We start from the raw sequence: 27,378 nt of genomic DNA, 5'->3' as shown, positions 1-27,378 counted from the left end.
GCAGGGACAGAAAAGAGACTTTTCCACCCACAAAGCTCTTCCCTTCCTGCTGCTCCCACTCCAGAACTGTCCTCAGCCTGTCCCAGCTCAGGACTATCCCCAGCCTGTCTCAGGACTGTCCCCAGCCCAGGACTGTCCCCAGTGCCAGCTCAGGACTGTCCCCATCCCCAGCCTGTCCCAGGACTGTCCCCAGCCCTGTCCCAGCCCACACCCTGCTGGGCCAGGACAGGAGGGAGGCTGGGCAATGTGGCCTGAGGAAGCACAGGGAGGGGCCCAGGTCAGCACAGGCCGCCTGTGGCTCCTGTCACTGTCCCCAGGGTGCCCCACTGTCCCCACAGCCCTGGGGAGGCCCCAAGGCCACCCCTGGTCCCTCTGAGGGGCTGTCCCCAGCTGTCCCCAAAGGGAGGATGAGCTTCCCTCTCTCCATGGTGGGACACCAGGAAAAGGCTGAATCCCTGGATTTGGCACCTTTCCCACACCAGATCCATCCCTGCCCCTGCCTTGTCCCTCTCTGTCCCCAGCTGGGTCCCCCCATCCCCACAGACCCATTTTCTCCCCCCAGTTCAGTCGAGCCCTTCCCAGCTCTGCCTCCTCCAGGAAGCCCAGCAGGAGCCCTGGGGCAGCTCAGATCTTCCCTCAGAGCAGAGAATTTCATATTCCAGAGCTGGTGATTTGTCCCTCCAGAGCCGATTCTTTCCTCCTCCAGAGCAGATTATTTATTCCTTCAGAGAAAACTATTTCATATTCCAGAGCAGATTATTGTTCCTTCAAAGCAAATTATTTCATATTCCAGAGCAGATTATTTGTTCCTTCAGAGCAGATTTTTGAATATTCCAGAGCAGATTATTTGTTCCTTCAGAGCAGATCCTTTATTCCTTTGGAGCTGTTTATTTGCTCCTCCAAAGCTGATTTTTTACTCCTTCAAGGCAAATCATTTACTCCTCCAGATCAGATTATTTTTTCTTCCAGACCAGATCTTTTTGGCCCTTCAGAGCAAATTCTTTGCTCCCCCAGCATGGCTTATTTAGCATCCCAGAGCAGATTATTTATTGCTTCAGAGAAAATGATTTACTCCTTCAGAGCAGATGCTTTATCCTTCCAGAGCAGTGTGTTTGTCCTTCAGAGCAGATTCTTTGCTCTTTCCAAGCTGTTTATTTATTCCTCCAGAGCAGATTGTGTAATATTCCAGAACAGATTCTTTGCTCCTCCAGGGCAAATTATTTGTTCCTCCAGAGGAGATTCTTGGCTCCTCCTGAGGTGATTATTTAATATTCCAGAGCAGAGTTTTTGTCCTTTCAGAGCAGATTTTTTTTCTTTTTATCAGACCAGATTCTCTGCTCCTCCAGAACAGATTGTTTCATATTCCAGATCAGATTATTCTGCTCCTCCAGAGCTGCCCCAAGCAAAGCTGGTGTAAGAGAGCACTGCCAGGTCCTGCTGCAGCTCAGCACAAGGAAAACTCCTCCAGAGCCTGTCCAGCAGGGAAAACCCATTCCCAGCAGGGAAACCCATTCCTAGGAATGGAAAACCAATCCCCAGCAGGAAAAACCCATTCCCAGCAGGGAAAAACCATTCCAGGAGCGGAAAATCCATTCCCAGGAAGGAAAACCCTTTCCCAGGAAGGAAAATTCATTCCCAGGAGTGGAAAACCCTTCCCAGGAGGGAAAACCGATTCCAGGAGGGAAAAACCCATTCCCAGGAGTGGAAACCCCATTCCCAGCAGGGAAAACCCATTCTCAGGAAGGAAAACCCATTCCCAAAAAGGAAAACCCCTCACAGGAGTGGAAAACCCACTCCCAGGAGAGATAACCCATTTCCATCAGGGAAAAATGCATTCCTAGGAGAAGAAAACCCATTCCCAAGAGAGAAAATCCATTCCCAGGAGAGAAATACCCATTCCAGGCAGGGAAACCCATTCCCAAGAGAAAAAATCCATTTCTAGAAAAGGAAAACCTTTTCCCAGGAGGGAAAACCCTTCCCAGGAGTGGAAATCCATATCCTACACCCTCCTAAGCACCAGGAATTCAGGAATTGCCCTCGGGAAGCACCTGGGAGGTCTCAAGCACCAACCGGACAAAATGGGAGCAAAAGATTATCCCTGAGCTAAAGGGATTAATCCAATTAAATGCAATGAGCCTTTGGAAGAGACTTTTATCTCCAAAGCTTTTTCCAGCCCTGAGATCTCCTGGGGACTCCCTGGGATTGATTAAAATGCTCCAAGCTTCCTCCAGGAAGGAAACTGAGCCCCCCAGGGAAGGGTTGGGATCAGGGAATGGCCTGGATGATTCCCAAGGGAAACCAGAGCACCCCCGAACCTCACCTGAGGTTCTCAGACCTCGCTCCCAGTGCTTGGAAAAAGCAGGAATAAAATCCAGAGTTTGCAAACACCTTTAGAGTTCCTGGGACAGGGAACAGCCCCAGACTTTGTCACCTTGCTGGCACCACCCCAAATTCCACAGTTTTCCCCACGCTTTCCCACATTTCTCCATGTTTTCCCCTCATTTTCCCACATTTTCCCATATTTCCCCATATTTTCCCATGTTTTCCCACATTTCCCCATATTTTCCCATGTTTTCCCCATGTTTCCCCATGTTTTTCCATGTTTCCCCATATTTTCCCACATTTTCCCAAGTTTTCCCATATTTCCCCACATTTTCCCATATTTCCCCATGTTTTTCCCATATTTTCCCACGTTTCCCCACATTTTCCCATATTTCCCCATGTTTTTCCCATATTTTCCCCATGTTTTTCCCATATTTCCCCCATGTTTTCCCACATTTTCCTGCTATTTTGAGGGCTCCTATTTCAGCTGTGGGCATTTGAGAACAACAAAGCTCCAAGGAAAGCTGGAAATGCAGATTTCATTTTAATGCTTCATCCCTTAATTTTCAGGGCCTTATCTCAGCTCTCCCAGATTCCCAAAGCCAGAGGTGTTGGATTCCTTCAGGTTTGCCCTCGATGAACATTCCCTTGAATTTGGGGCTTTTTTCTCTTTTTTTCTTTCTTTTTTGAAGGAGGCTTTTGAAGCATCCACAGCCCTGGAAGGATTTTCCTGCGTTTGATTTGTGCTCGCAGCCTTTGTTTGAACAAAATTCTGGGACAATTTCAGAGAGGAGAAATTCCAGAGAAACTTCCAGGGCCTAAAGGGGCTCCAGGAGAGCTGGGGAGGGACTGGGGACAAGGGATGGAGGGACAGGACACAGGGAATGGCTCCCACTGCCAGAGGGCAGGGCTGGATGGGATATTGGGCAGGAATTCCTGGGTGAAATTCCCAGAGAAGTCGTTTTGGTTAAAAATCAGCTGGGAAAAACCATCCCAGCTGGGCTGCACAGGGACAATCCTGCTCCCTGGAGAGGCTGGGCATTCCCAGGCAGCAAAAACTGGGAAAATCCCCCAAACCCAGAGGCTCAGTGTTGTTCATCCTCCTGAAAATGGGAATAAAAGGGACCTGGGGCAGGAATGACCCAGAGGGGCTCAGGCCAGGAGAAATCGTTGGTTTTTATGGAATAGGAAAATCTGCTCTTGGATCAGCCCACCCAAGGCAGGGGGACCTTAAGGGGCTGCTTGGGGTCACCTAAAATGTCCTGGCCCTTTTCCTGAGGAGAGCCAGGATTCCCTGAATTAGCCAGGATTCCTGAGTTAGCCATGATTCCCCGAGTTAGCCAGAATTCCCTGAATTAACAAGGATTCCTGAATTAGCCAGGATCCCTGAATTAGCCAGAATTCCCAGAATTAGCTAGGATTCCTGAATTAACTGGACAAGATTCCTGAATTAGCCAGGATTTCTGAACCAGTCAGAATTCTTGAGTTAGCCAGAATTCCTTGAATTAGCCAGGATTCCTGAATTAATTAGCCAAGATTCCTGCATTAACCAGGATTCCCTGAATTAGCCAGAATTCCCTGAGTTAGCCAGAATTCCCTGAATTAGCCAGGATTCCCTGGGTTAGCCAGAATTCCCTGAGTTAGCCAGAATTCCTGAATTAGCCAGAATTCCTGAATTAGCCAGGATCCCTAAATTAGCCAGAATTCCCTGGGTTAGCCAGAATTCCCTGGGTTAGCCAGAATTCCTGAATTAGCCAGAATTCCCTGAGTTAACCAGAATTCCTGAATTAGCCAGAATTCCTGGATTAGCCAGGATTCCTGAATTAGCCAGAATTCCCTGGGTTAGCCAGGATCCCTAAATTAGCCAGAATTCCCTGAGTTAACCAGAATTCCTGAATTAGCCAGAATTCCTGGATTAGCTAAGATTCCTAAATTAGCCAGGACTCCCTGGGTTAGCCAGAATTCCCTGAGTTAGCCAGAATTCCTGAATTAGCCAGGATCCCTAAATTAGCCAGAATTCCCTGGGTTAGCCAGAATTCCTGAATTAGCCAGAATTCCTGAATTAGCCAGGATACCCGATCCTCCCTCCAGGAGATCTCATCTGTCCATGGCCACTGAGTGTCCCTGCATGGCTGATCCAATTCCATCATCCCATTGGGAGATGCTCCGCCCAGGGGAGGAGCCAAGAATTCCTACCTGGATACAATCTGAGCTTTGGCACAGCACAGCAACTTCTCCGCTGGATCTTCAGAGGCAGAGACTGCACCTTTCTCCAGGATCCTGCTCCAGCAGAGCCAGCCCTGACACTGCAGGAGGGCTGAGCCACAATTCCAATGGGACTGTGCCAACAGCCTGACCCACAGGGTGTCAGGCTGGGTTCTATCAGTGTTGGTTTGCTGCATTGTAGGAATGTGTCCCCTTTTGACAGAGTGACCAAACTATCCTTTGTCTCCTTAAAAAGGAAAAAACCCAGAAGTTTCCCTCCTCAATTAGGTGAAAAGACACCTCATAGGACCTTGGAAAATTAACCTCAAACTTAAGGATAGCCAATTAGACAGAAGCCAAAAGGTCCCACCTAAGCAATTCACTAGAAAAAGAAGAAAACAAAGGCAATAATCATTTTTGTGGGGTGTTCTACCAAGAGCAAGAACCTCTTGCCCTGGCTCGGTTTTTCTCTGTAAAGAGTTTTATTATTTTGCCTTTTATTAAAACTTTTCTGTTTCCAACACTGCCACAGAAGCCATCCTGGTGTTTTGATGTCATCTGGGGTGGCTGAGCTATCTCGGGTGTGATACAGATCTCCAGGAGCTCATAAGACCTGGCTGGAGGAGACCCCTATATAACTGCATTGTTTATTTTTATTTTCTTACCTAATAAAGAGCTGTTATTCTTACTCCCATATTTTTTCCTGAGAGCCCCTTAATTTCAAATTTATAATAATTCGTAGGGAGCGGGTTCACATTTTCCATTTCAGGGGAGGGTCCTGCCTTCCTTAGCAGACACCTGGCTGCTCAAACCAGACACTCACAGCCTCTGAGACTGATGTTTATCTGAGCAATAAATCCTTCCTAGCCCAAAAGCAGTCCCGTCCCTTCATTAAAAACTGTGACAATAATACACAATTCCCTGTGCCACCCTCCCAATGACAGGGAGCTCAGTGGGAAGGGAAAATCCAACTCCTCCCATCCCATGGATCTCCCTCTGCCCACATCCCTTTGTCCCTGAAAACCAGGGACTGTTGGATAATATTCTTATTTTCACTTAGAGATGGGGTAACTGAGAGGTTTTAAAATTTTTTATTCTAGTTTTAGTTTTATTCTATTTTATTTATTTTATTTCTATTTTTATTTTATTTTTATAAAATAAAATTTTATTATACTTTTAGTCTCATGAGAAGGGTGAGATAATACAGATGTTATAATTTACTCTATTTTAATTAGAAGTTGATTATTTCTTAATTATAATATACTTTATGTATAATATAATATAATATAATATAATATAATATAATATAATATAATATAATATAATGTAATATACTATGGTATATTATATTATAGTATATATAATATACATACAATATACATATATATAGTATCTATAACATACTATATGTACTATACTATAGTATAATATAATATCCTATTTGTATTTTTTTGTTTATTTGTTTTTTGTTATATTATATTGTAGATGTTTTGATCATCTATAATTACTTATTGTGAGTCTTATTATAATGTATCTTTCATAGTTCTATTCCTTTAAAGTATTTAGTCTTATTTGTAAGGCTGTTTTTAAAACTATTATTTTAGTTTTATTTTTCTCTTAGTAACATTTGTTTTATTTTATGGTATTTTTAGGTTAGTATTTCTTATTTCAAAGCTTGCATACAGATGCACACTGTGTGGGCCTTCTGTCAGGCCCTGAGAACCTTCTAGAAATCCATTTCCCACCCCATGTCCCCCTCCAGGGCTGGAATTCCCTTGGAGCTCCTTCCCTGGCAGAGCCCAGCCCAGAGGCAGCACCGAAGGGATTGAATTCCAAGCACACTGAAATTATTATGCAAATATTTGGAAATAATCAACTCCCTCCCTCACCAGCGGAGCTGAGTGAGGCGTTGCCTTGGCAACAGCCACTCTCAACCACCAGAGCTCCCATTGGGATTCTGAGGGTGTCCAGGGAGCCCCAGAGCATCCAGGACAGGCTGGATGGGAGAGGAGAAGGCTCCTGAGGAAAGGCCAAGATGCAAGTTCCACAAAGATCAGAGTTCTCAGCTCTGAGGGCAAGCAGCTCCACCTGGGCCCGTGAGAACACGGCCAAGGCTCCTGGGAATGAGCCCAGGAGATTCTGCTTCATCCCTTCAGCAAATCAAAGCCCTGTTCATGGAGTTTTTCCTTGAATCCTGTAAAATTCCACGTTTAAAGAGACCTCAATAACTCCCAGGGCAATCCAAGCCCAGAATGCCAGCCCAGGTCCAGAGATAGGAGAATCCAGAATCAACCCAGAGACAGGAGAATCCAAAATCAGCCCAGGGACAGGAGAATCCAGAATCAACCCAGAGACAGGAGAATCCAAAATCAGCCCAGGGATATGAGAATCCAAAATCAGCCCAGGGACAGGAGAATCCAGAATCAACCCAGAGATAGGAGAATCCAGAATCAACCCAGGGACAGGAGAATCCAAAATCAGCCCAGGGACAGGAGAATCCAAAATCAGCCCAGAGATATGAGAATCCAAAATCAGCCCAGGGACAGGAGAATCCAAAATCAACCCAGGGATATGAGAATCCAAAATCAGCCCAGGGACAGGAGAATCCAAAGTCAAGCCAGGTACAGGGATATGAGAATCCAGAATTAGCTCAGGGACAGCAGAATCCAAAATCAACCCAGGGACAGCAGAATCCAAAATCAAGAGGGGTCCAGGGACATGAGAATCCAAAATCAACCCTGTGCCACCCTCCCAGTGACAACAGAGACATGATCTCAGTGGGAAGGGAAAACCCTCTGAATTGTTATAAATTTGAAATTAAGGTCCAGGAGAATCCAGAATCCACCCACAGACAGGAGAATCCAACACAACCCAGGTCCAGGAGAACCCAAAATCAACCCAGGGACAGGAGAATCCAAAATCAATCCAAGTCCAGGGATTTGAGAATCCAAAATCAACCCAGGGACAGCAGAATCCAAAACCAAGCCAGGTCCAGGAGAATCCAAAATCTACCCAGGGATAGGAGAGTCCAGAATCAACCCAGGGACAGGAGAATCCAAAATCAAGATGGGTCCAGGGACATGAGAATCCAAAATCAACCCTGTGCCATCCTCCCAGTGACAACGGAGACATGAGCTCAGTGGGAAGGGAAAACCCTCTGAATTGTTATAAATTTGAAATTAAGGTCCAGGAGAATCCAAAATCAACCCAGGAACAGGAGAATCCAACACAAGGTACAGGGATATGAGAATCCAACTCTAAACCAGCTCCAGGCACACGAGACTTCCTCCTTGAGCCTCTGATCTTGAGTTGAGTCTAAGTTTCAGCTCAGCCTGGTGGGATGAGCAGTGATGGGGCAGGAGGGCACCAGGGAATGTTGAACTTCACAGGATCCTCCACAAAGTCAGCTCTGAACCCCAAAGACACCCCAAGCCCCAGGATTTTTGACCAAAATGAACACTTGGGGCTGTTCTTTCCCCCTCAGGCTCAAGGCCCCCAGCCAGGACAGGTTTCAGTGCCTGTGGCACACCCAGGGCTCAGGAGCTGTCTGAAGGAGGGAGCAGAGCAGCAGCTGCCATCCCCAATCCCTCTGGATGGAGCTGATGCCAGCGGGTGTGGAGGCACCTCCTCCCTCCCTCAGCTTTTTCCCTCCCAATTTTTATCCTCACTTATTTATTATTCCTTTATTTTTTTTTTTGCCTCCTGTGCAATGTGAGGCTGATTTATCTCCTTTGGACTGATCCACCTTTCCCAGAATCACAGGATGGAAAATCCCAGCACGTTCCCAGTGCATTCCCAGCAGAATCCAACACAACCCAGGTCAGCAGAACCTCCTACAGGTTCTCCAAAGGACAGCACCAAAAAGGCACCAAAGTGGGAATGGTGGGACACCAGGGCTGGGTCTCCTTGGAGAAACCACAGGGGCCCTGCACCGTGAGAAGAGGCTGGGAAAGCTGGGAATGTTCACCTGGAGAAGCTCCAGGCAGAGCTCAGAGCCCCTTGCAGGGCCTGAAGGGGCTCCAGGAGAGTTGGAGAGGGACTGGGGACAAGGGATGGAGGGACAGGACACAGGGAATGGCTCCCAGTGCCAGAGGGCAGGGATGGATGGGATATTGGGAATTGGGAATTGTTCCCTGGGAGGATAAGGAGGCTCTGGAATAGAATTCCCAGAGCAGCTGGGGCTGCCCCTGGATCCCTGGCAGTGCCCAAGCCAGGCTGGACACTGGGGCTTGGAGCAGCCTGGGACAGGGGAAGGTGTCCCTGCCATGGCAGGGGTGGCACTGGTAAATTTTTAAGGTCCCTTCCAGGACCATCCTGGGATTCCATTATATGAGAACCCACTGGGGTTGGACACAAATCTCCATGTGTTCACCAGCTCTGGGATGTCCCCAAGCCATCCCTGGGGTGATTCCTGTCCCCCCAGGTCCCTCAGGGCAGCTCTGCCTCCCTTGGGGGATCTCTCCCTGTGGGAGATGAAGCCCTGAAGTGGAGATTGCTCCTTGTGTTCCCACCCCCACAGTGAGCCTGTTTTACCTTTAAAAGGACAGGAGCTCAAACCAATCCCCCAGTGAGGAATGATTATCCCAAATCTGTGTTGTCCCCCTCACCTGGGCCAGCCCAGCTGATTTGGGGCAGGAGCTGAAATCTGGGAGCAAAGCTCCTCTGAAAGCCTGGAGTGGCTGGTGGGCTCACAGCTTTGTGTTTGGGGAGTCAAACCCCCCACAGGGAAAAGGGAATTGGGAGCCAACAGAGCCAAATCCCCTCTCTGCTCCAGCAGGGCTGTGAGAGGTGCTGCAGGGGTGACAGCCATGGTGACACCGACCTGCAGTGCAGGGATCCCCTCCTTTCCTTTCCCTTCCCTTCCCTGACCCCCAAAATCACCACAGCTCCTCCTGGAAGAGTGTCCCCACAGGGCCCTGCCACACAAACACAGCTCCTGGCAAGTTCTCCAGCAGCTTTTTGGGATGATTGGTTTAAAATGCCACTGTGGGGTCACGAAAGCTGCAGCCACCACTGCTGGGCACTGCTGTGCCCGGGTGGCCCTGGTGGCACTGTCCCCATCCTGTCCCCCACGCTCCTGCCCATCGTTTCTGCAGCAGCATTGAAGGATCCATGATCCACTGAAGGATCCATGATCCATTGAAGGATCCATGATCCATTGAAGGATCCATGATCCTCTGAAGGATCCATGATCCATTGAAGGATCCATGATCCATTAAAGGATCCATGATCCATTGAAGGATCCATGATCCATCGAAGGATCCATGATCCATTGAAGGATCCATGATCCTCTGAAGGATCCATGATCCATTAAAGGATCCATGATCCTCTGAAGGATCCATGATCCATTGAAGGATCCATGATCCATTAAAGGATCCATGATCCATCGAAGGATCCATGATCCATTGAAGGATCCATGATCCACTGAAGGATCCATGATCCATTAAAGGATCCATGATCCATCGAAGGATCCATGATCCATTGAAGGATCCATGATCCATTAAAGGATCCATGATCCTCTGAAGGATCCATGATCCATTAAAGGATCCATGATCCATCAAAGGATCCATGATCCATTAAAGGATCCATGATCCATCAAAGGATCCATGATCCATTAAAGGATCCATGATCCATCAAAGGATCCATGATCCACTGAAGGATCCATGATCCTCTGAAGGATCCATGATCCACTGAAGGATCCATGATCCTCTGAAGGATCCATGATCCATTGAAGGATCCATGATCCATTAAAGGAACCAGTGCTCCCCACAACTCCACATCCACTCCAGGAGCTGCATCCCCATCCACAGGCCCTGGGGACATCCCACAGCCCAGCTCTCCTGGTCAGCACCTCCTGCTCCAGGACCAAAGGGTTCCAGCACCTCCAGAGATGCTCAGCTCAGCCAGGTTCATTCCTACACAGATTCCATCCACCCCAAATGCTCCAAAGCCAAGGAACCCAGTCCCTGCTCCACCCACACAGCACCAACCCAGCAAACACAACTCAAAGCAGCAAATATTCCCAAATTCTATGGAGAAGGAAAAGCCAGAGAGCAGCTGGAGTCCACCTTGAACACAGCCTCCCAAAAATGCCTTTCCAGGGAAGAGGGATGTGCTGGAGCCCCTGAAGGTGTCCCCACACTCCTGTCACCCACAAATGCCACCCTTGCCCAGGACAGGCAGTGCCATTCCTGCCTGGCATCCCAAACCTTGGGGCTGGGACACCCAAGCCCAGCACTCCCCAAAATGCTCTACCCAAGGGGCCACCACAAACCCTGGGGAGAAAAGTGACACATCCTGGACTGAGCAGGATCCTGCTCCCAGAGCTGGTTTTGGGATGGGATGGGATCCATGGGATGGGATGGGATGGGATGGATGGGGTGGGATGGGGTGGGGTGGGGTCCATGGGATGGGGTGGGATGGGATCCATGGGATGGGATGGGATGGGATCCATGCGATGGGGTGGGATGGGATCCATGGGATGGGGTGGGATGGGATCCATGGGATGGGATGGGATGGGATCCATGGGATGGGGTGGGATGGGGTGGGATGGGGTGGCACAGGACAGGATGGTGGGATGGGACAGGACAGGGTGAGATGGACAGGAGAGGCTGATGGGGTGGGACATGAATGACACAATGTGACAATGCAGATGAGACAAGATGGGACAAGATGGGACAAGTAGGACTGGACAGGAGGGGATAGAGCAGACTGGACAGGATGGGAGAGGGTGGGCAGGGACAAGATGAGGCAGATGGGATGGGACAGATGGGATGGGATGGGATGGGATGGGATGGGATGGGATGGGATGGGATGGGATGGGATGGGATGGGATGGGATGGGATGGGATGGTTTTTCCAAGGAAATCACCCAAGGAGGAGGAAGCTCTTACCTGTTTCTCCCCAGATGGGCAGATACTCGTCCTGCTGGATGTCCAGCATGATTTCCAGGCCGTTCCCTGTCCCCCCCTTCACTGTGGTGAGGAGAGGCCGCCCCTCCTCTCCTGAGTTAAACATGTAGCATTTCCCATATTTTGTAAACACCTGTGGGGAAAAAAAGAGAGGAATTAGGGAATATTTCCCACTGAATTAACCCTCATTCCCAACTGGCATAGGGATGGGATACAGCCACAAGCTGCATGTCAGGGGGAAATATCCACATAAATATCCCCATAAATATCCACAGAAATAGCCTCAGAAATAGCCTCACAAATATCCCCAGAAATCCATCCAGGTTTAATCATTTGTTTAATCATTGTGCTTTCCTTATGGAAAGTAACAGAGGGAAGGGAGGGAGGAAAAGCTGTTTGGAGGGAAAGCTCAAAAGCTCCCGGAGTCATTCCAGTCAGTCCAAGCTCTGACAGACACACTCTGGCCTTAAGCTCCTGCTAAAAATTCACACAATTCCCTGGTTTTGGGTGGAGTCTCAGCCCATTTAGGCCATGGCAATGCTCTCCTGGCATTAAAAATCCAATATCCCCTTCATTCCTCCCTCTGCCACTGCTTGGAAAATAGGAAGAGTTAAAAACACTTGGGGAAATGAGGAAAGATTTCCTCCATCATTCTGCTCTTCTTCACTCTTATTTGGGGAGGATTCCTGATAGAAACTCCTGGCAAAGCCCAGGTGGAACTTCCAGGCACCAGCACTGCAAAGCAGGGGGGACATCAGTGCAGGGTGGACATGGGGCTCCAGGAGGGATCTGTGGAACACAGGTTTTCCAGTGGCAGAACATGGGTTTTCCAGAGGGAGAACAGGGGTTTCCAGTGTTCTGGAAACCCACTGGAGAACACAGTTTTTCCAGTGGAAGAACATGAGTTTCCCAGATGGAGAACACAGTTTTTTCCAGTGGTAGAACATGGCTTTTCCAGGGGGATGGACACAGGGTTCCAGGTACAGGACACGTGGGCTTCCAAGGGAGGGAACACAGCATTTCCAGGGATCACACAGTGTTTCTGAGGGGAGCAAAGACAGGTTTCCATGTGGGATGGACACAGGATTGGTTCCAGGTGGGATGGACACATTTCCAAGTGGAGTGCACATGGATTTCCAAGAGGGAGGGACACTGGTTTCCAAGTGGGATGGACATGTGAAGAACACAGGTTTCCCAACAGGGTGGACATGTGTTTCCAAGCAGAGTAAACATGGGTTTCCCAGTGGGATAACACAGATTTCCCAGTAGGATAAAACACAGATTTCCCAGTGGGATAACACAGATTCCCAGGTGGGAGAATGCAGATTTCCCATGGGATAAGGCAGATTTACAGGTGGGATAACACAGAATCCCAGTGGGGTAACACAGAATTCCCAGTAGGATAAAACACAGAATTCCCAGTGGGGTGAAACACAGAATTCCCAGGGAATAAAACACAGAATTCCCAGTGGAGTAAAACACAGAATTCCCAGTGGGAACCCAAAGCTCTCCTGGTGGCAGCAGAGCTGTCACCTTTGCTGCTGGTGACACTCAGGGCTCGGGCTCAGCTCAGGATCCCCCTGGAACTGGAAAACTCCCAGAAATGCCAGATTTAACTCCAACCAATCCCCCTCACCCTGCACTGACAGCCTGGGGACATCCAGAACTCTTCCTGGGATAAAGGCTCCAGAAAGCCCAGTAACAACCATTTAAACCAGTAACAACCAGTTAAACCAGTAACAACCATTTAAACCAATAACAACCAGTTAAACCAGTAACAACCAGTTAAACCAATAACAACCATTTAAACCAGTAACAACCAGTTAAGCCCAGTAAGAACCAGTAAAGCCCAGCACTGAGCACTTGGAGCACGGGAGCCAGAGCAGAGCTGCTCCAGTCCCTCTGGAATCTCTCCCACATTTGCTGAGCTCATTTGACCCCAAGATGAGTCAGAAACCCAAACAGAAGCTGGAGCCAGCAGAGATTTATTCCCTCAAATATTGACATATCCTGACTAATCCAAGTGCCAGGGAAGCAGGTGGGATGGGAGAGAAAGGAAATAATATTTGAATTCAAATAGAAAGTGTTTGTGAGGGGAAAAAACAATACATGCTTTAAAAAGGATTTGATATCCAAATAAAAATAATCCCATTTGAATACTTGCCTGACTGATTAAACAGCTCAGGCTGGAAAGAGAAGCTCAGCCTCTGGAAGCAGCCCCATGGATGGGGTTCCCCAAATAGGCTCTGAAGGCAGAAGTCAAAAATTCCTAATGAGGGGAGTTTAAAATACAGCAAGGAGGAAAAGCTGCAGTGGAGAAAATCAGGGGGAAACAACAAGGCTGGAATGGGAACAACAGCCCAGGGATTGATTTTGGAGTCTGCAGGCAAATAAATCCAGGCAACTTGATGGGGTGGTTTTATATGACTGTAAAAATTCCCTGTAAAAGCTCCTGTTAGGATGTGTTTATCCAAGGAAAAGATGGAACCTGACAGTGGCAGCAGGGCTGGAATCACAACCCCATGGAAAGAGACCTCCTGGGGACTGGGAAAGGACAACCATGGGACCTCTCAGCCACACGGATTCCTGTCATTCCCAAAGACACAAAACATTATTCCTAATGGCATTTAAAGATATTTCTAAGTTCAAAAATCCACATGCACTCATGCCAACTCCCAGTAAAGGGACTGTGGTGTTCCAGGATCAACGGAGTCATGGAATGGTTTGGATTTGGATCTTAAGGGTCACCCAGTGCCATGGGCAGGGACACCTCCCACTGTCCAGGCTGCTTCAGCCTAGCCTTGGGCACTTCCAGGGATCCAGAGGCAGCCACAGCTGCTCTGGGAATTCCATTCCATTCCATTCCATTCCACCCCTCTTGTATTTGTGGGACCCCTGACCAAGGGAGGAATGATGAATCTGACTCCATGTTCTCAGAAGGCTAATTTATAATTTTATGATCTATATTATATTAAAGAATACTATACTAAACTATACTAAAGAATACAGAAAGGATACAGACAGAATGCTAAAAACATAATAATGAAAACTCGTGACTCTTCCCAGAGTCCCGACACAGCCTGGCTGTGATTGGTCACTGAGTCAAAAACAACTCACAGCAGAATGCAATGGAACAATCACCTGTGGGTAAACAATCTCCAAACACATTCCACATGAGCACAGCACAGGAGAAGCAAATGAGATAATATTGTTTTCATTTTTCTCTGAGGCTTCCCAGGAGCAAAATCCTGGGTGAAGGGGTTTTTTCCAGAAAATGTGACAGTGACAATCTGTAGCCATGATATTTTATGAGAAATCCTTTCCTTAGGATTTTTCCTCCTGAGAAGCTGAGAGGCCTCAGGAACAAAATGTAAGCAATGGTTATCTGCTGCTGTGGGATGCAACAGGTGGAGCTGGGATTGGGCTCATGTGGTTGTTTCTAATTAATGGCCAATCACAGTCAGCTGGCTCGGACTCTCTGTCTGAGACACAAGCCTTTGTTATTATTCCTTCTTTTTCTATTCTTAGCCAGCCTTCTGATGAAATCCTTTCTTCTATTCTTTTAGTATAGTCTTAATATAATCTATATCATAAAATGATAAATCAGCCTTCTGAAACATGGAGTCAGATCCTCATCTCTTCCCTCACCCCTGGACCCCTGTGAACACGGTCACATTACTCCCCAACCTCCAGGGAGGAATTCCTCCAGGATTGCTCCCCAGTGTCCCATCCATCCCTGCCCTCTTGGAATCCATTCCCTGCGTCCTGCCCCTCTCCTGTTCCCTCAGCCCCTCCTGAGGATTTTCCTCCCCCTCTCCCCTTTGCTGGGAGCGATTATCTGGGAAAATCCAACATTGTTTTTCCAGAGTCTTCTCTTGTTTTCAGGCACCCTGACAACAGGAAAGGACTCATTATCAGATCATCAGGATAAACCCTGGAGCTGTTGGGAAGGGCTGGGATTCACTGGAGGCAGCAAACACGAGCAGAGCAGGATGACTTAAGCTCAATTTGTGTGACTGAGGGGGAAAAAAACCCTCCTGGCTCTTGGAAATGCTTTAACTTCCAATAAAAAGGGCCAGAAACAAAATTCCAGACACGTTCCCTGAGAGTAGTCCATAAAGATTCCAATTTGTTCCCTCTGAAGGAGCACGGGGGTCTTTGACAGCTCCTTGGAAAATCTCTGCTTGGGCATAAAGGGAAATAATTCTAAATCTGTGGAATGGGATTTGATGGGATCGTTTAGGTCAGGAAAAGCCTTTGAGAGGATGGAGTCCAACCCATGAACTGCCTTGGAGTGACTTCCTGAGCCCTTCCTTAGCCAAGGGAAGCCCATTTTGGGCAGTTAAAACTCAGAGCAGGGGTATCCCAAACAGATTCCAGCACAAACCAGATACCACCACCACCAAAGGCTCCAAGAAAGCCCTGGATAAACAAATCCTGCTGCCTGTTGTGAAAAATGCATGTATTTTATGATTGGCTTTTTGCAAATATTCAAATGAATATTATAGGTGTTGTGTTAGAAAGTGATGCTGTATTAATTCTCTTAAGTACTGTGTTAACTATAGTTTTAAGTTATAAAAATTGTTAAAATAGAAACGATGCTGTGTAAGATACTTTTTTTAAAAGAAAGGACTCGCAGCGAGATAGCAGCCACAGGACACCTGAATCTTTCAGAGAAGAAGAATTTATTGCTCCATTATCAGAAGAAATGAACTTCTTCCCGCCTCGAAGGCGCTGTTAGGATTCAGAGGAGGAAGCTGACGATGACCAGACAGAATCCTGTATTTGAATGGAATTTATGCATCATGTATGAGGTGTATGAATATGCAACAAGCTGTTGTTTTTAAGGGTTAATCCTTTGTTAACGTGGGTCCTTTTTTTGGGCTCCTGCTGCCCAGAAAAGGTACTCGGACTGTCTGTAACTCTTTGTCTTTATTGTCTCATATTGTCCTAATTCAAATTGTCCAAATTATTATTACTCTAATTGTATTACTATTTTTATAACCATTTTATTACTATTAAACTTTTAAAATTTTAAAAACAAGTGATTGGCGTTTTTCACACTGTGAATCCATCAGGCCTGGGACTGGCATTTCAGAAGCCTGCCCAGAGTCATGGAAAATGAGGCATTCCAGCTTCTAGCAGGATGCACAGAAAAAACCATTCCTGTTGAGAAATCTGCCCTTCAATCCAGAGAAAAATGATGGGAAAAGGAACTCATTGGAAGCCTGGGAATGACTTTTCCAAATACAGATGGAGATGCAGGTGAGGGTGCGCTGGTAAGGCAGGAAGGAGGTGCCAGATGGAGGTAAAACCAAGGAAAAAGAGGGAATTGGAATCCTGTGCAGTCATTTCTCACAATTGTGGGACACAAAGGCTCAGACAGACATTTCCCAGCAAGCCACATCCAAGGTATTGATGCAGAGTGGGGAAAAAAAAGAAAACAAAGCAATTTTCAAGATGGGTCCAGAAGGGGAACATGGAGCTGAAAAACTGGGATATGTTTGTGCAAGAATATCCGTGAGAGGATGGGGAAAAGATCCTGTTTAGGAGGAGAAAATACTTTATTCCCCAGATTTTGCCATAGGGATCCATTCCCAGGGCTCCCAGCTCTCCCACTGTGCCAAGATTTTAAGGGTAAAACCCCAAGATTTTGAGGGAAAACCTCAGGATTTTAAAGGGAAAACCCCCAAGATCGTGAGGGGAAAAAACCCCAAGATTTGAGAGGGGAAACCCCCAGAATTTGGAGGGGAATACCTCAAGCTTTTGAGGGGGAAACCCCAACATTTTTAGGGAAAAGCTTCAAGATTTTAAGGGGAAACCCCCAAGATTTGAAAGGCAAGACCCCCAAAATTTTGAGGTGAAAACACCAAAATTTGAAAGGGAAACCCCAAGATTTTGAGGAAAAAAACCCCAAGATTTGGAGAGGAAAATCCCAAGGTCTTGAGGGAAAACTCCAAGATTTTAAGGGTAAAACCCCAAGCTTTTTAGGTGAAAACCCCAAAATCAAAATTTTAAGGGTGGCACCAAGGCCTGTCCTGATGGCACTTGGATAGAGGGATAGCTCCATGCCAGGCTCCATCTCAATCTCCATCCCAGTCTCCATCCCAGTCTCCATCCCAGTCTCCATCCCTGTCCATCCCAGTCTCCATCCCAGTCTCCATCCCAGTCTCCATCCCAGTCTCCATCCCAATCTCCATCCCAGTCTCCATCCCTGTCCATCCCAGTCTCCATCCCAGTCTCCATCCCTGTCCATCCCAGTCTCCATCCCAGTCTCCATCCCTGTCTATCCCAGTCTCCATCCCCGTCCATCCCAGTCTCCATCCCAGTCTCCATCCCAGTCCATCCCAGTCCATCCCAAGGGTCCCTTTGTCCATCCAGGCAGGAGGCAGGGGGACATTCTTTAAAATGGAATGATGGGAAGAAAACCCCAGCAGGTGCCCACAGGGGTCTGAGGGATCCCAAAGGAATCCCCTTCCATGGGGGTGACCCTTGGCAAGGAGGGAGCTCCTAGAATGGGCAGAAAGGATTAAATGTCCTTTCCCAACAAAGGGCAGAGGGAAGGAATCCAAGGCCAATCCCAGCAGAGGGGGTGCAAGCCAAGCCCAGCCTTTAGGGCATCCTCTTCATGCATTATCCACACCCCAATCCTACAAACCACTGGGAGAATGCAAAAATCCCAGAGCGTGGATGCCAAAGGGGATTTGGGTCACTCTCATCTGATCATAAGGCAAAGCTCTTCCAAAAATGAACAGAATGCAGGAGGGGGAACCCCTGGAGAGGAGGAGTTTGGCATCTGCTCCCTGTGCACGGGCAGTCTGTTAAACTCCTGTTTGTTGGTGCTGTCAGGAAGGCGATGTCAGACATGGAAACGCTCATCCCTCCCTCCCTGCAGCTCTGATCTCCCCGTGGAGCCGGGGAAGCACAGCCAGGGAACTTGTCAGGGCCGTGTTTACAAGCAGAGGCTTTTCCAAGGCTGAGATTCCCGCTGGGATTTGTCAGGCAGCGCTGCCAGGGAAGGCAGCCCAGGCTCCCCTGCAGCAGCTCTGGCTCTGCAGAGCCTTCCCTGCCAGGCTGCTGCCCCAAACCCACTGATCCCTGCCTCAAACCCACTGATCCCTGCCTCAAACCCCATTGATCCCTGCCCCAAACCCACTGATCCCTGCCTCAAACCCACTGATCCCTGCCCCAAACCCACTGATCCCTGCCTCAAACCCACTGATCCCTGCCCCAAACCCACTGATCCCTGCCCCAAACCCCACTGATCCCTGCCCCAAACCCACTGATCCCTGCCTCAAACCCCACTTATCCCTGCCCCAAACCCACTGATCCCTGCCCCAAACCCACTGATCCCTGCCCCAAACCCCACTGATCCCTGCCCCAAACCCACTGATCCCTGCCTCAAACCCCACTGATCCCTGATCCCTGTCAGGCTGCTGCCCCCAGCCCCACTGATCCCAGTCCCAGGCAGGCTCTGAAGGCAGATCAACCTCGTTCCTAGCATTAATGGGAATGTTCTTCCCAAAGGAGGAGCCCAGATCCAGTAATTCCCAGAATCACAGAATTTACAGAATTCCCAGAATCACTGGGCTGGAAGAGACCTCCAAGGTCATCAAGTCCAACCCAGCCCCAACACCTCAAAGAACAGGGATGAAGGCACTAAAAATCCCTGGTGAAGGCACTGAAACCCCTGGAGAGCTCCTCTGAACGAGGAATACAGGACCCAAGCACCCCATTCCCTCTGCTCCCTGGGAAGTTCAGGATTCCTGCCACTGCTTTATTCCCCTCAGGACTCCTCCTTGCTGGGGTCTGAGGAAAACTTTCCAGGGAAACAGCAGGGAACAGGGACAGAGCCATGCCCAGCCCACAGAAACAGCCACGGCTTCCCAGCTCTCCAACAATCCCACAGCTGAATTTCAATTTTACAGCAATGCCAGTGGGCCTGGAGTTGTTTCTGTTGGGAAATTCTCACTGATCTCTGTCGTCCTAAACCCCAACATTTGAGTGTTGCTGAGAATGGTCCCAGCCCCGAGGCTGCCAGAGCTCCAGGAGGGCTTGGACAGCGCTGCCAGGGATGCCCAGGGTGGGATTGTTGGAGGGTCTGGGCAGGGCCTCGGGTGGGACTGGATCATCCTTGTGGGTCTGTCCCAAGTCACAGAATCACAGAATCACTGGGTTGGAAGAGACCCTAAAGGTCATCGAGTCCAACCCAGCTTCAACTAAACCCAACCTCAACTGAACCCTGGCCCCCAGTGCCCCATCCAGGCTTTGTTAAACACCCCCAGGGATGGGGACTCCACCACCTCCCTGTGCAGCCATTCCAGAACTTTATCACCTTTCTGCAAAAACCTTTTTCCTGCTATCCAACCTGTATTTCCCTTGGCACAGCTCGAGGCTGTGTGCTCTGGTTGTGTCAGTGCTGCTGGAGAAAGAGCCCAGCCCCAGCTGAGCACAGGCACCTTTCAGGAGCTGTGCAGAGTGATGGGGGCACCCCTGAGTCTCCTTTTCTCCAGGCTGAGCACCCCCAGCTCCCTCAGGGGTTCTTTGTGTTCCCAGCCCCTCTCCAGCCTCGTTGTCCCCTCTGGATGTGCTCAGTGTCCCAAGGTCCTTCCCAAACTGAGGGGCCAGAGCTGGGCACAGCACTCAGGGTGTGCCCTCAGCAGTGCCAGTGCAGGGCAGAATGAGCTCCCTGCTCCTGCTGCCCACACCGTTCCTGACCCAGGCCAGGAGCCATTGGCCTTCTGGGCCACCAGGGCACTCTGCTGTGTAAGAGCCTAAATGAGGGATGCAGGACTCCAGGTGGCTCTTCAAAATGCAGTTCCTTGTATCCAAAATGCAGTTTGTTGTATCCAAAATGCAGTTTATTCCATCCAAGAGGTTACAGCAGCCCAGAGTTGTGGGTGACAGAGCTGTGCCCACAGCTGTCAGCTCCAGCTGCAGGCAGGCCTGGAGACCCTTTGGTTTTGGTTACAATGCATTATTTACTTTTCTTTTGGTCACAATGCATTCTATACTTTTCTTTGCTGAGCATCTTCACACAGTAGAACCAATCTATACCTTAACTATTATCTATAGCCTATCATAACTACTGTAATTACCATATTCCTGTTACTGTTCTCCAATCACTCAAAGTTAGTACGTTACAGTTTAAGCCAGAAGTTGTTTTCAGTTTTCCTGCAGTGGGAAATTCTGAGACCTTTTTTCTACTTGCAGCTTTGCTGACTTGTTTACCTGTGCTGTCTTTGTGCTTGGTAAAAACATCTTCTTGTTTGGGGTGGGTTTATCCTTTGCTCTAAGCCATAAAAACCCCTTCTAACCAACACACCCTTTGCCTCCTTGGTTATCCAGTGAGACTGGCTCAGCAATTCTTTTCTTCTCTATCAAAACTTGCTTTCATTTCTATTCCTTCCTCAGATTCTCCATTCCCAAATCTTTCTGCTAAGCACACATATCTGTGAGACTTTCTTGTCAAACTTTCATCCTTCCCAACACTGCTGGCTCATGTCCAGCCTGCTGTCCAGCCGTGCCCCAGGTCCCTTTGTGCCTGGGCATTGTCCAGCTGGCACTGCCAGAGCTGCTCTGAACACACAACATTCCCAACACATCCATCCCTCCCAACACATCCATCCCAACCCAACACATCCCAACCCAACACATCCATCCCTCCCAACACATCCATCCCAACCCAACACATCCCAACCCAACACATCCATCCCAACCCAACACATCCCAACCCAACACATCCATCCCAACCCAACACATCCCAACCCAACACATCCATCCCTCCCAACACATCCATCCCTCCCAACACATCCATCCCTCCCAACACATCCATCCCAACCCAACACATCCCTCCCTCCCAACACATCCATCCCTCCCTCCCAATCCAGCTTTTGCCACTGGACGTGCCCAATTCTCTCCAATCTGTGTTTTATGGGATGGCATCAAACATTCCCAGTGGCTCCCAATTCCCAGCCTCCAACTCCAGTTAAACACTGGCAGAGGAGCCCTTGGCTCCATGTTTAATTCCCTAAGGAATATTCCCATTCTCTCCTGATTTGCGCCATCAGCCTCTCCCTGGAATGTCCCATTGGTGCCAGGATTTGTGGGAATGGGGAGGACTCCTCAGAGCTGCCATAAATCCATAAAATTCCCCATCCAGCTCCAATTCATCTCCCTTGAGTGGGTGTTTAATAGGAAATATCTGTTAAACCCCAAAAAGCTGTTAGCCCCAAAATTCCAGCACCAAATGGATCAACTCCAACGGAGAATTCCAAATCTTTGGGAATTCTGTTGGTGCACAAGCCAAGGGAAGTGCTGCCCTCTCCTTGATTCCATCAGTCCCTGGTTCCCTGCACACACAGCAAAGGGATGCAGGACAGGAGCTGGGGCTCCCTGGGATTTATGGGCTGTTGGGAACAACACCTGGATATTCCCATCTCCCATGGGACCACAAATGAACCCAGGAACTCCAGTTCTCAAGGGTCTTTTTGGTAGAACATGGAATTACTGAGGCTGGAAAAGCCCTCTAAGGTTACAGAGTCCAACCTGTGACCAGGTGACACCATCAGGGACCACTGAAGAGGACAGGTCCTCTGGTTTTTAGGGATTTTAGGACATTTTGGGGGAAGACTGGGGTCTTTTTAACAAAAAAAAGTATCTCATCTTATAAAAATCCTTAAAAATCAATTTAAAATCAATTAAAATCCATAATAATCCATTAAAATAAATTTTAAAATCCACAAAAACCCATAAAAATCCATTAAAATCAATTTTAATTCAATTAAAATCCACTAAAATCCATTAAAATAAATCTAAAATCCATTAAAATCCATTAAAAATCCATAAAAATCCAGGCCCCAGCACAAAGCTGAGGTCACCTGGAATGTGCAAAGGGGTGGCCTGAGGTGGCTGGCCTGGGACACCTCAGGCTGATGTCCCCACCTGGGGCTGGCTGGGTCACACGAGGCCATAGGCACCTGGAAAAGGCCCTTGGGAAGCAGCAGATGGAGTGGGAAGAGGAGTCAGGGAGGGTCAGGGTGGTTCCAGCCCTGCTCCATCCCAGCCCTGGAGCCCTGGGGCCGGTGCCAGGCACAGCTCCTGGGCTGGGATTAATTTGGATCCTAATTAGAATCTGTGCTCCCCCTCCATCCATCCCCACTGATTGCCTTAATTAGCTCCTGTCCATTCCCTCAGCTGAACTCTGTACCCAGCTCTGGCACTGACAGCATTCCAACATTGCAGTGTCCCAAATCTCCTCCAACATTCCAGTGTCCCAAATCTCCTCCAACATTCCAACATTGCAGTGTCCCAAATCTCCTCCAACATTCCAGTGTCCCAAATCTCCTCCAACATTCCAACATTCCAGTGTCCCAAAACTCCTCCAACATTCCAACATTGCAGTGTCCCAAAACTCCTCCGAGTGTCCCAGAGCATCCCCCAGATCCCCTCAGTGCCCATCCCATGCAGTGCCATGGAACCTGAGGGAAAAGGGGGATAAAACATCTGGAGCTGGAGTGTCCCTGCCAATCCCAAATCCTTCAGCTGTGCAGGGATATCCTGCACCATGAGAATCCTCCAGAAATAGGGATTGAGTGTTGCAGTGTTGTGAGGGTCCCCAGGACAAGGTGAGAGATGAGAATTGACTCCAAGTTCTCATAAGGATGATATTACATTATATTATATTAGTAATATAATATTATATTTGTAATATTATATTATATTATATCATATCATATCATATTTGCTATACTAAAACTATACTAAAGAAAGAGAAAGGAGACATCAGAAGGCTAAACAAGAATGAATAATAAAAACTCATTTTTAAAAACAGACTCAGAGAATCCGACACAGCTGGACTGGGATTGGTCATTAATTAAAAACAATTCACATGGAGCCAATCAAAGATGCACCTGTTAGGTGAGCAACCTCCAGACCACATTCCAAGCAATCAGATAATTATTGTTTACATTTCTTTTCTGAGGCTTCTCAGCTTCTCAGGAGAAAAATCCTGGCAAAGGGATTGTTCATAATATTTCATGGTGACAACTGAGCATCTCCCACGTGTCTTAAACCCATCCAGCAGCATCCCAAATCCAAAGGGATTGGGAAATGCTCTGGAGCTGGGCTGTCCTGGCCCCCCAGGCTCCTCAGACATGGATTCCAGCCCCTCCACAGCCTCCCTGGGGGAGGCTCCTGCAGTTTGCTCCCTGCTGTAAAATCATTTCATGGCTGGAGCTTTGAGGCAATTGGAATTTCCAGCCATTCCACAGGTGCAGGAGGAGGTGTCAGCCCCATGGGAAGGACAAACAGCTCCAAATATTCCCAGTGGGACAACTCCAGCTGCTGCCTTCTCTGGAGGAAAAGCAGCTCCTTCATCCTCAGACAGGGAGTGAAGCATTAAAAATCCACTGAAAAGAGCCACAGGAAACATGGACTAAAGCCAGCCACTTCCACTGGAAACACCCAACAGAAACAGCCACATCAAAACATCACCAGAAACAGCCCTATCCACTGGAAAGATCCACCAGAAACAGCCACATCCCCTGGAAAGATCCACTGGAAACTCCCTTCCCTTCCCTTCCCTTCCCTTCCCTTCCCTTCCCTTCCCTTCCCTTCCCTTCCCTTCCCTTCCCTTCCCTTCCCTTCCCTTCCCTTCCCTTCCCTTCCCTTCCCTTCCCTTCCCTTCCCTTCCCTTCCCTTCCCTTCCCTTCCCTTCCCTTCCCTTCCCTCATTATTGCCCAAATCCTGGGAAGTTTTCCCTGCTCACACCCCTGAGTGCCCCAGCTCCTGCCTGCAGGGAAATATTTGGGAATGAGGGAAAGCTCAGCCTGTCCCCAGCCAGCCCAGGGCCAGCCTGGCCACCAGGGTCACTCTGAGTGACCACAGCTGCGTGCTCAGGGATGGTTCCGTGCCCTTCCCAAGGGATTTGTTGGAATAACCAGGCCAGAACTCTGGGATCCACCTTCCAGGCACTTCAATTCCATCTGCAGTCTATTGAAAAAGGTATTCCCATCATAGAAAAGGTATTCCCATCATAGAAAAGGTATTTCCATCATAGAAAAGGTATTCCCATCATAGAAAAGATACTCCCATCATAGAAAAGGTATTCCCATCATAGAAAAGGTATTCCCATCATAGAAAAAGTACTTCCATCATAGAAAAGGTATTCCCATCATAGAAAAGGTATTCCCATCATAGAAAAGGTACTCCCATCATAGAAAAGGTATTCCCATCATAGAAAAGGTATTCCCATCATAGAAAAAGTACTTCCATCAGAAAAGTGCCCCTCCAGACACTTAGTGGGAGATGCTCAAGCACAGGGAAATCTTTTTGATTTTCTTGCTCCAGCATTTGAAAAGGGAATTTGGAGAGGCAGCAAAGAACCAGGGAATCATGGAAGGGTTTGGGTTAGAAGTGTCAGGTTAATCCCTTTTCTGACCCAGAGATGGGGCAGCTGAGAGGTGTTTTAAAAACTTTTATTCCATTTTCAGTCTCATAAGAAGGGTGAGACAATACAGATGTTATAATTCATGTTATCACAATCAGAAGCCGACTATTTCCTAATTACAATACATTATTAAGTGTTTCTTGGCCTATCAGCTTTTGCCACCCTGTCACCATGATATTTTCTGAAAAATCCCTTTGCCAGGATTTCTTCTCCTGGGAAGTTGAGAAGCCTCAGAGAAAAATGTAAATAATAATTATCTGATTGCTTCTCCTGTGTTTGGCTGCTTTGGAATGTGGCTTGGACACTGTTTACCAACAGGTGCATGTTTGATTGGTTCCATGTGAATTGTTTTAACTCAATGACCAATCACCAGCAGCTACGTTGGACTCTGAGGAGTCAGTCACGAGTTTTTATTATTCATTCTTGTTTAGCCTTCTGTCTGTATCCTTTCTCTTTCTTTATTATAGTTTTAGTACAGTACAACATGATATGATATAATTAATATAATATCAGCCTTCTGAGAACATGGAGTCAGATTCCTCATCTCTTCCCTCGTCCTGGGGACCCTCACAAACACCAAACCACCCCATGCTGTAAATGCCTTAAAGCCAAACATCTAAAATGACTCCTCATGGGTCCCACTACACTGCATCTTTCACAGTTCTCTTTCTCCAGAGTACCTGGTCTTATTTGCAAGGCCATCCTTTGAAACTTGTTTCCAGTTCCATTTCTCTCCCAGCAATGTCTGTCCTGTTCCATGGTATTCCCAAGCCAGCATTTCTCATCTCCAGGTTTGCACACAGATGCTCACAGTGTGAGCCTTCTGCCAGGCTCGGAGAATTCCCTACAAATCCATTTCCCACAGGAGGGACCTTAAACCCCATCCCATTCCACCCCTGCCATGGGCAGGGTCACCTCCCACTGTCCAGCCTGGACATTCCCAGGGCTGGAATCGTGATCCTTGGAGATCCCAGGGCTGGAATTGTGACCCTTGGAGATCCCAGGGTTGGAATCGTGATCCTTGGAGATCCCAGGACTGGAATTGTGACCCCTGGAGATCCCAGGGTTGGAATTGTGACCCCTGGAGATCCCAGGGTTGGAATCGTGATCCTTGGAGATCCCAGGGCTGGAATTGTGACCCCTGGAGATCCCAGGGTTGGAATCGTGATCCTTGGAGATCCCAGGGCTGGAATTGTGAGCAGATCCTTGAGGCCATCCCAGCCTGGAAGGCAGGGGTGACACAGATGGAGTGTGGAATTCTGGAATTCCTCCTCCTCATTCCTGAGTATGGAATTCTGGAATTCCTTTCCCCAGTGTGGAATTCTGGAATTCCTTCTCCACATTCCCCAGTGTGGAATTCTGGAATTCCTTTCCCCAATGTGGAATTCTGGAATTCCTTCTCCACATTCCCCAATGTGGAATTCTGGAATTCCTCCTCCTCGTTCCCCAGTGTGGAATTCTGGAATTCCTTTCCCCAGTGTGGAATTCTGGAATTCCTTCTCCTCATTCCTGAGTATGGAATTCTGGAATTCCTTTCCCCAGGGTGGAATTCTGGAATTCCTCCTCCTCATTCCCCAGTGTGAAATTCTGGAATTCCTTCTCCTCATTCCTGAGTATGGAATTCTGGAATTCCTTTCCCCAGGGTGGAATTCTGGAATTCCTCCTCCTCCTCGTTCCAGCAGGATTCAGCTCCTCCCATCTGTGAGGACTCCCAGAGTGTGGGAGGTGTGACCATGGCAGGGATGTCCCTGCTCCTCTGGCACTCCAGGACTTGCAGGACTCCCCTGGGAGTGCAGGAGTGCTCACAGCATTCCATGGGGTTGGATCCTGGGGAGGAGGTTTTACAGCGACTTCTGTGGGCCAGAGAGAAGTTAAAGAGGATCCATGTTTACCCCTGCAAGAATTTCCTACCAAAGCTGCTGACATAAAAACCAAGAAAGAAAGAAGGATAATAAGAAGGAGGAAGGAAATAAGAAGGAAAATAAGAGAAACTTCAACTCCCTGTTCCAAAGAGCACTTTCTTTGTCTCTGGTGACCAATGAGTAAAGTGTAAGCTGATGAGTTTTGTAAGAATGCACAAAAAGCATGCAGTTTGTAAAAAACAGTTTGGAGCCTTCTGAGAATGGAGTGTGTGGCTCTGTGTTGTCTCCATCTCTACCACAACCTTGTGTGAGATTTAATTTGAGACATCCTGGGGGCTGCAGCCAGAATTTCCCTCTGTGAGCCAGAGAGGAGTTGGATCAGAGGATCCATGTTTACCCCTGAAAGAATTTCCCACCAAAGTCCTTGACATAGAAACCAAGAAAGAAAGAAGGAGAAATAAGAGAAACTTCAACTGCCTGTTCCAATGAGCAGTCCTTGTTTGTCTGAGTAAAGTCTGAACCTATGAGTTTTGTAAGAATGTATTAAAAGCATATATGCTGTAATAAAAACAGTTTGAAGCCCTCTGAAAATGGAGTGTGGCTTTGTGTTGTCTCCATCTCTACCACGA

The 27,378-nt window shown here is 48.1% G+C and overlaps 1 protein-coding gene across 3 annotated transcripts in view; it reads right to left on the bottom strand.

Moving 5' to 3' along the window:
* LOC118696554 (acid-sensing ion channel 2) overlaps positions 1–27,378 on the bottom strand; it is a 483,676-nt gene that overhangs the window by 31,640 nt on the left and 424,658 nt on the right. For all 3 annotated transcript variants that reach the window (XR_004981656.2, XM_036398737.2, XM_054517409.1), the window contains exon 2: positions 11,420–11,570. Coding sequence is in view for 2 of the 3 variants with exons in the window: in XM_036398737.2 (XP_036254630.1) it covers positions 11,420–11,570 (151 nt within the window). In the remaining variant the exon portion in view is untranslated. The remainder of the gene's footprint in view (positions 1–11,419; positions 11,571–27,378) is intronic.

The sequence above is a fragment of the Molothrus ater genome, chromosome 27, assembly GCF_012460135.2.
Source record: "Molothrus ater isolate BHLD 08-10-18 breed brown headed cowbird chromosome 27, BPBGC_Mater_1.1, whole genome shotgun sequence".
NCBI classification, from domain to species: domain Eukaryota; kingdom Metazoa; phylum Chordata; class Aves; order Passeriformes; family Icteridae; genus Molothrus; species Molothrus ater.
The sequence above is the reverse complement of the archived record's forward strand: the minus strand, read 5'-3'. Positions and strand labels throughout refer to the sequence as shown.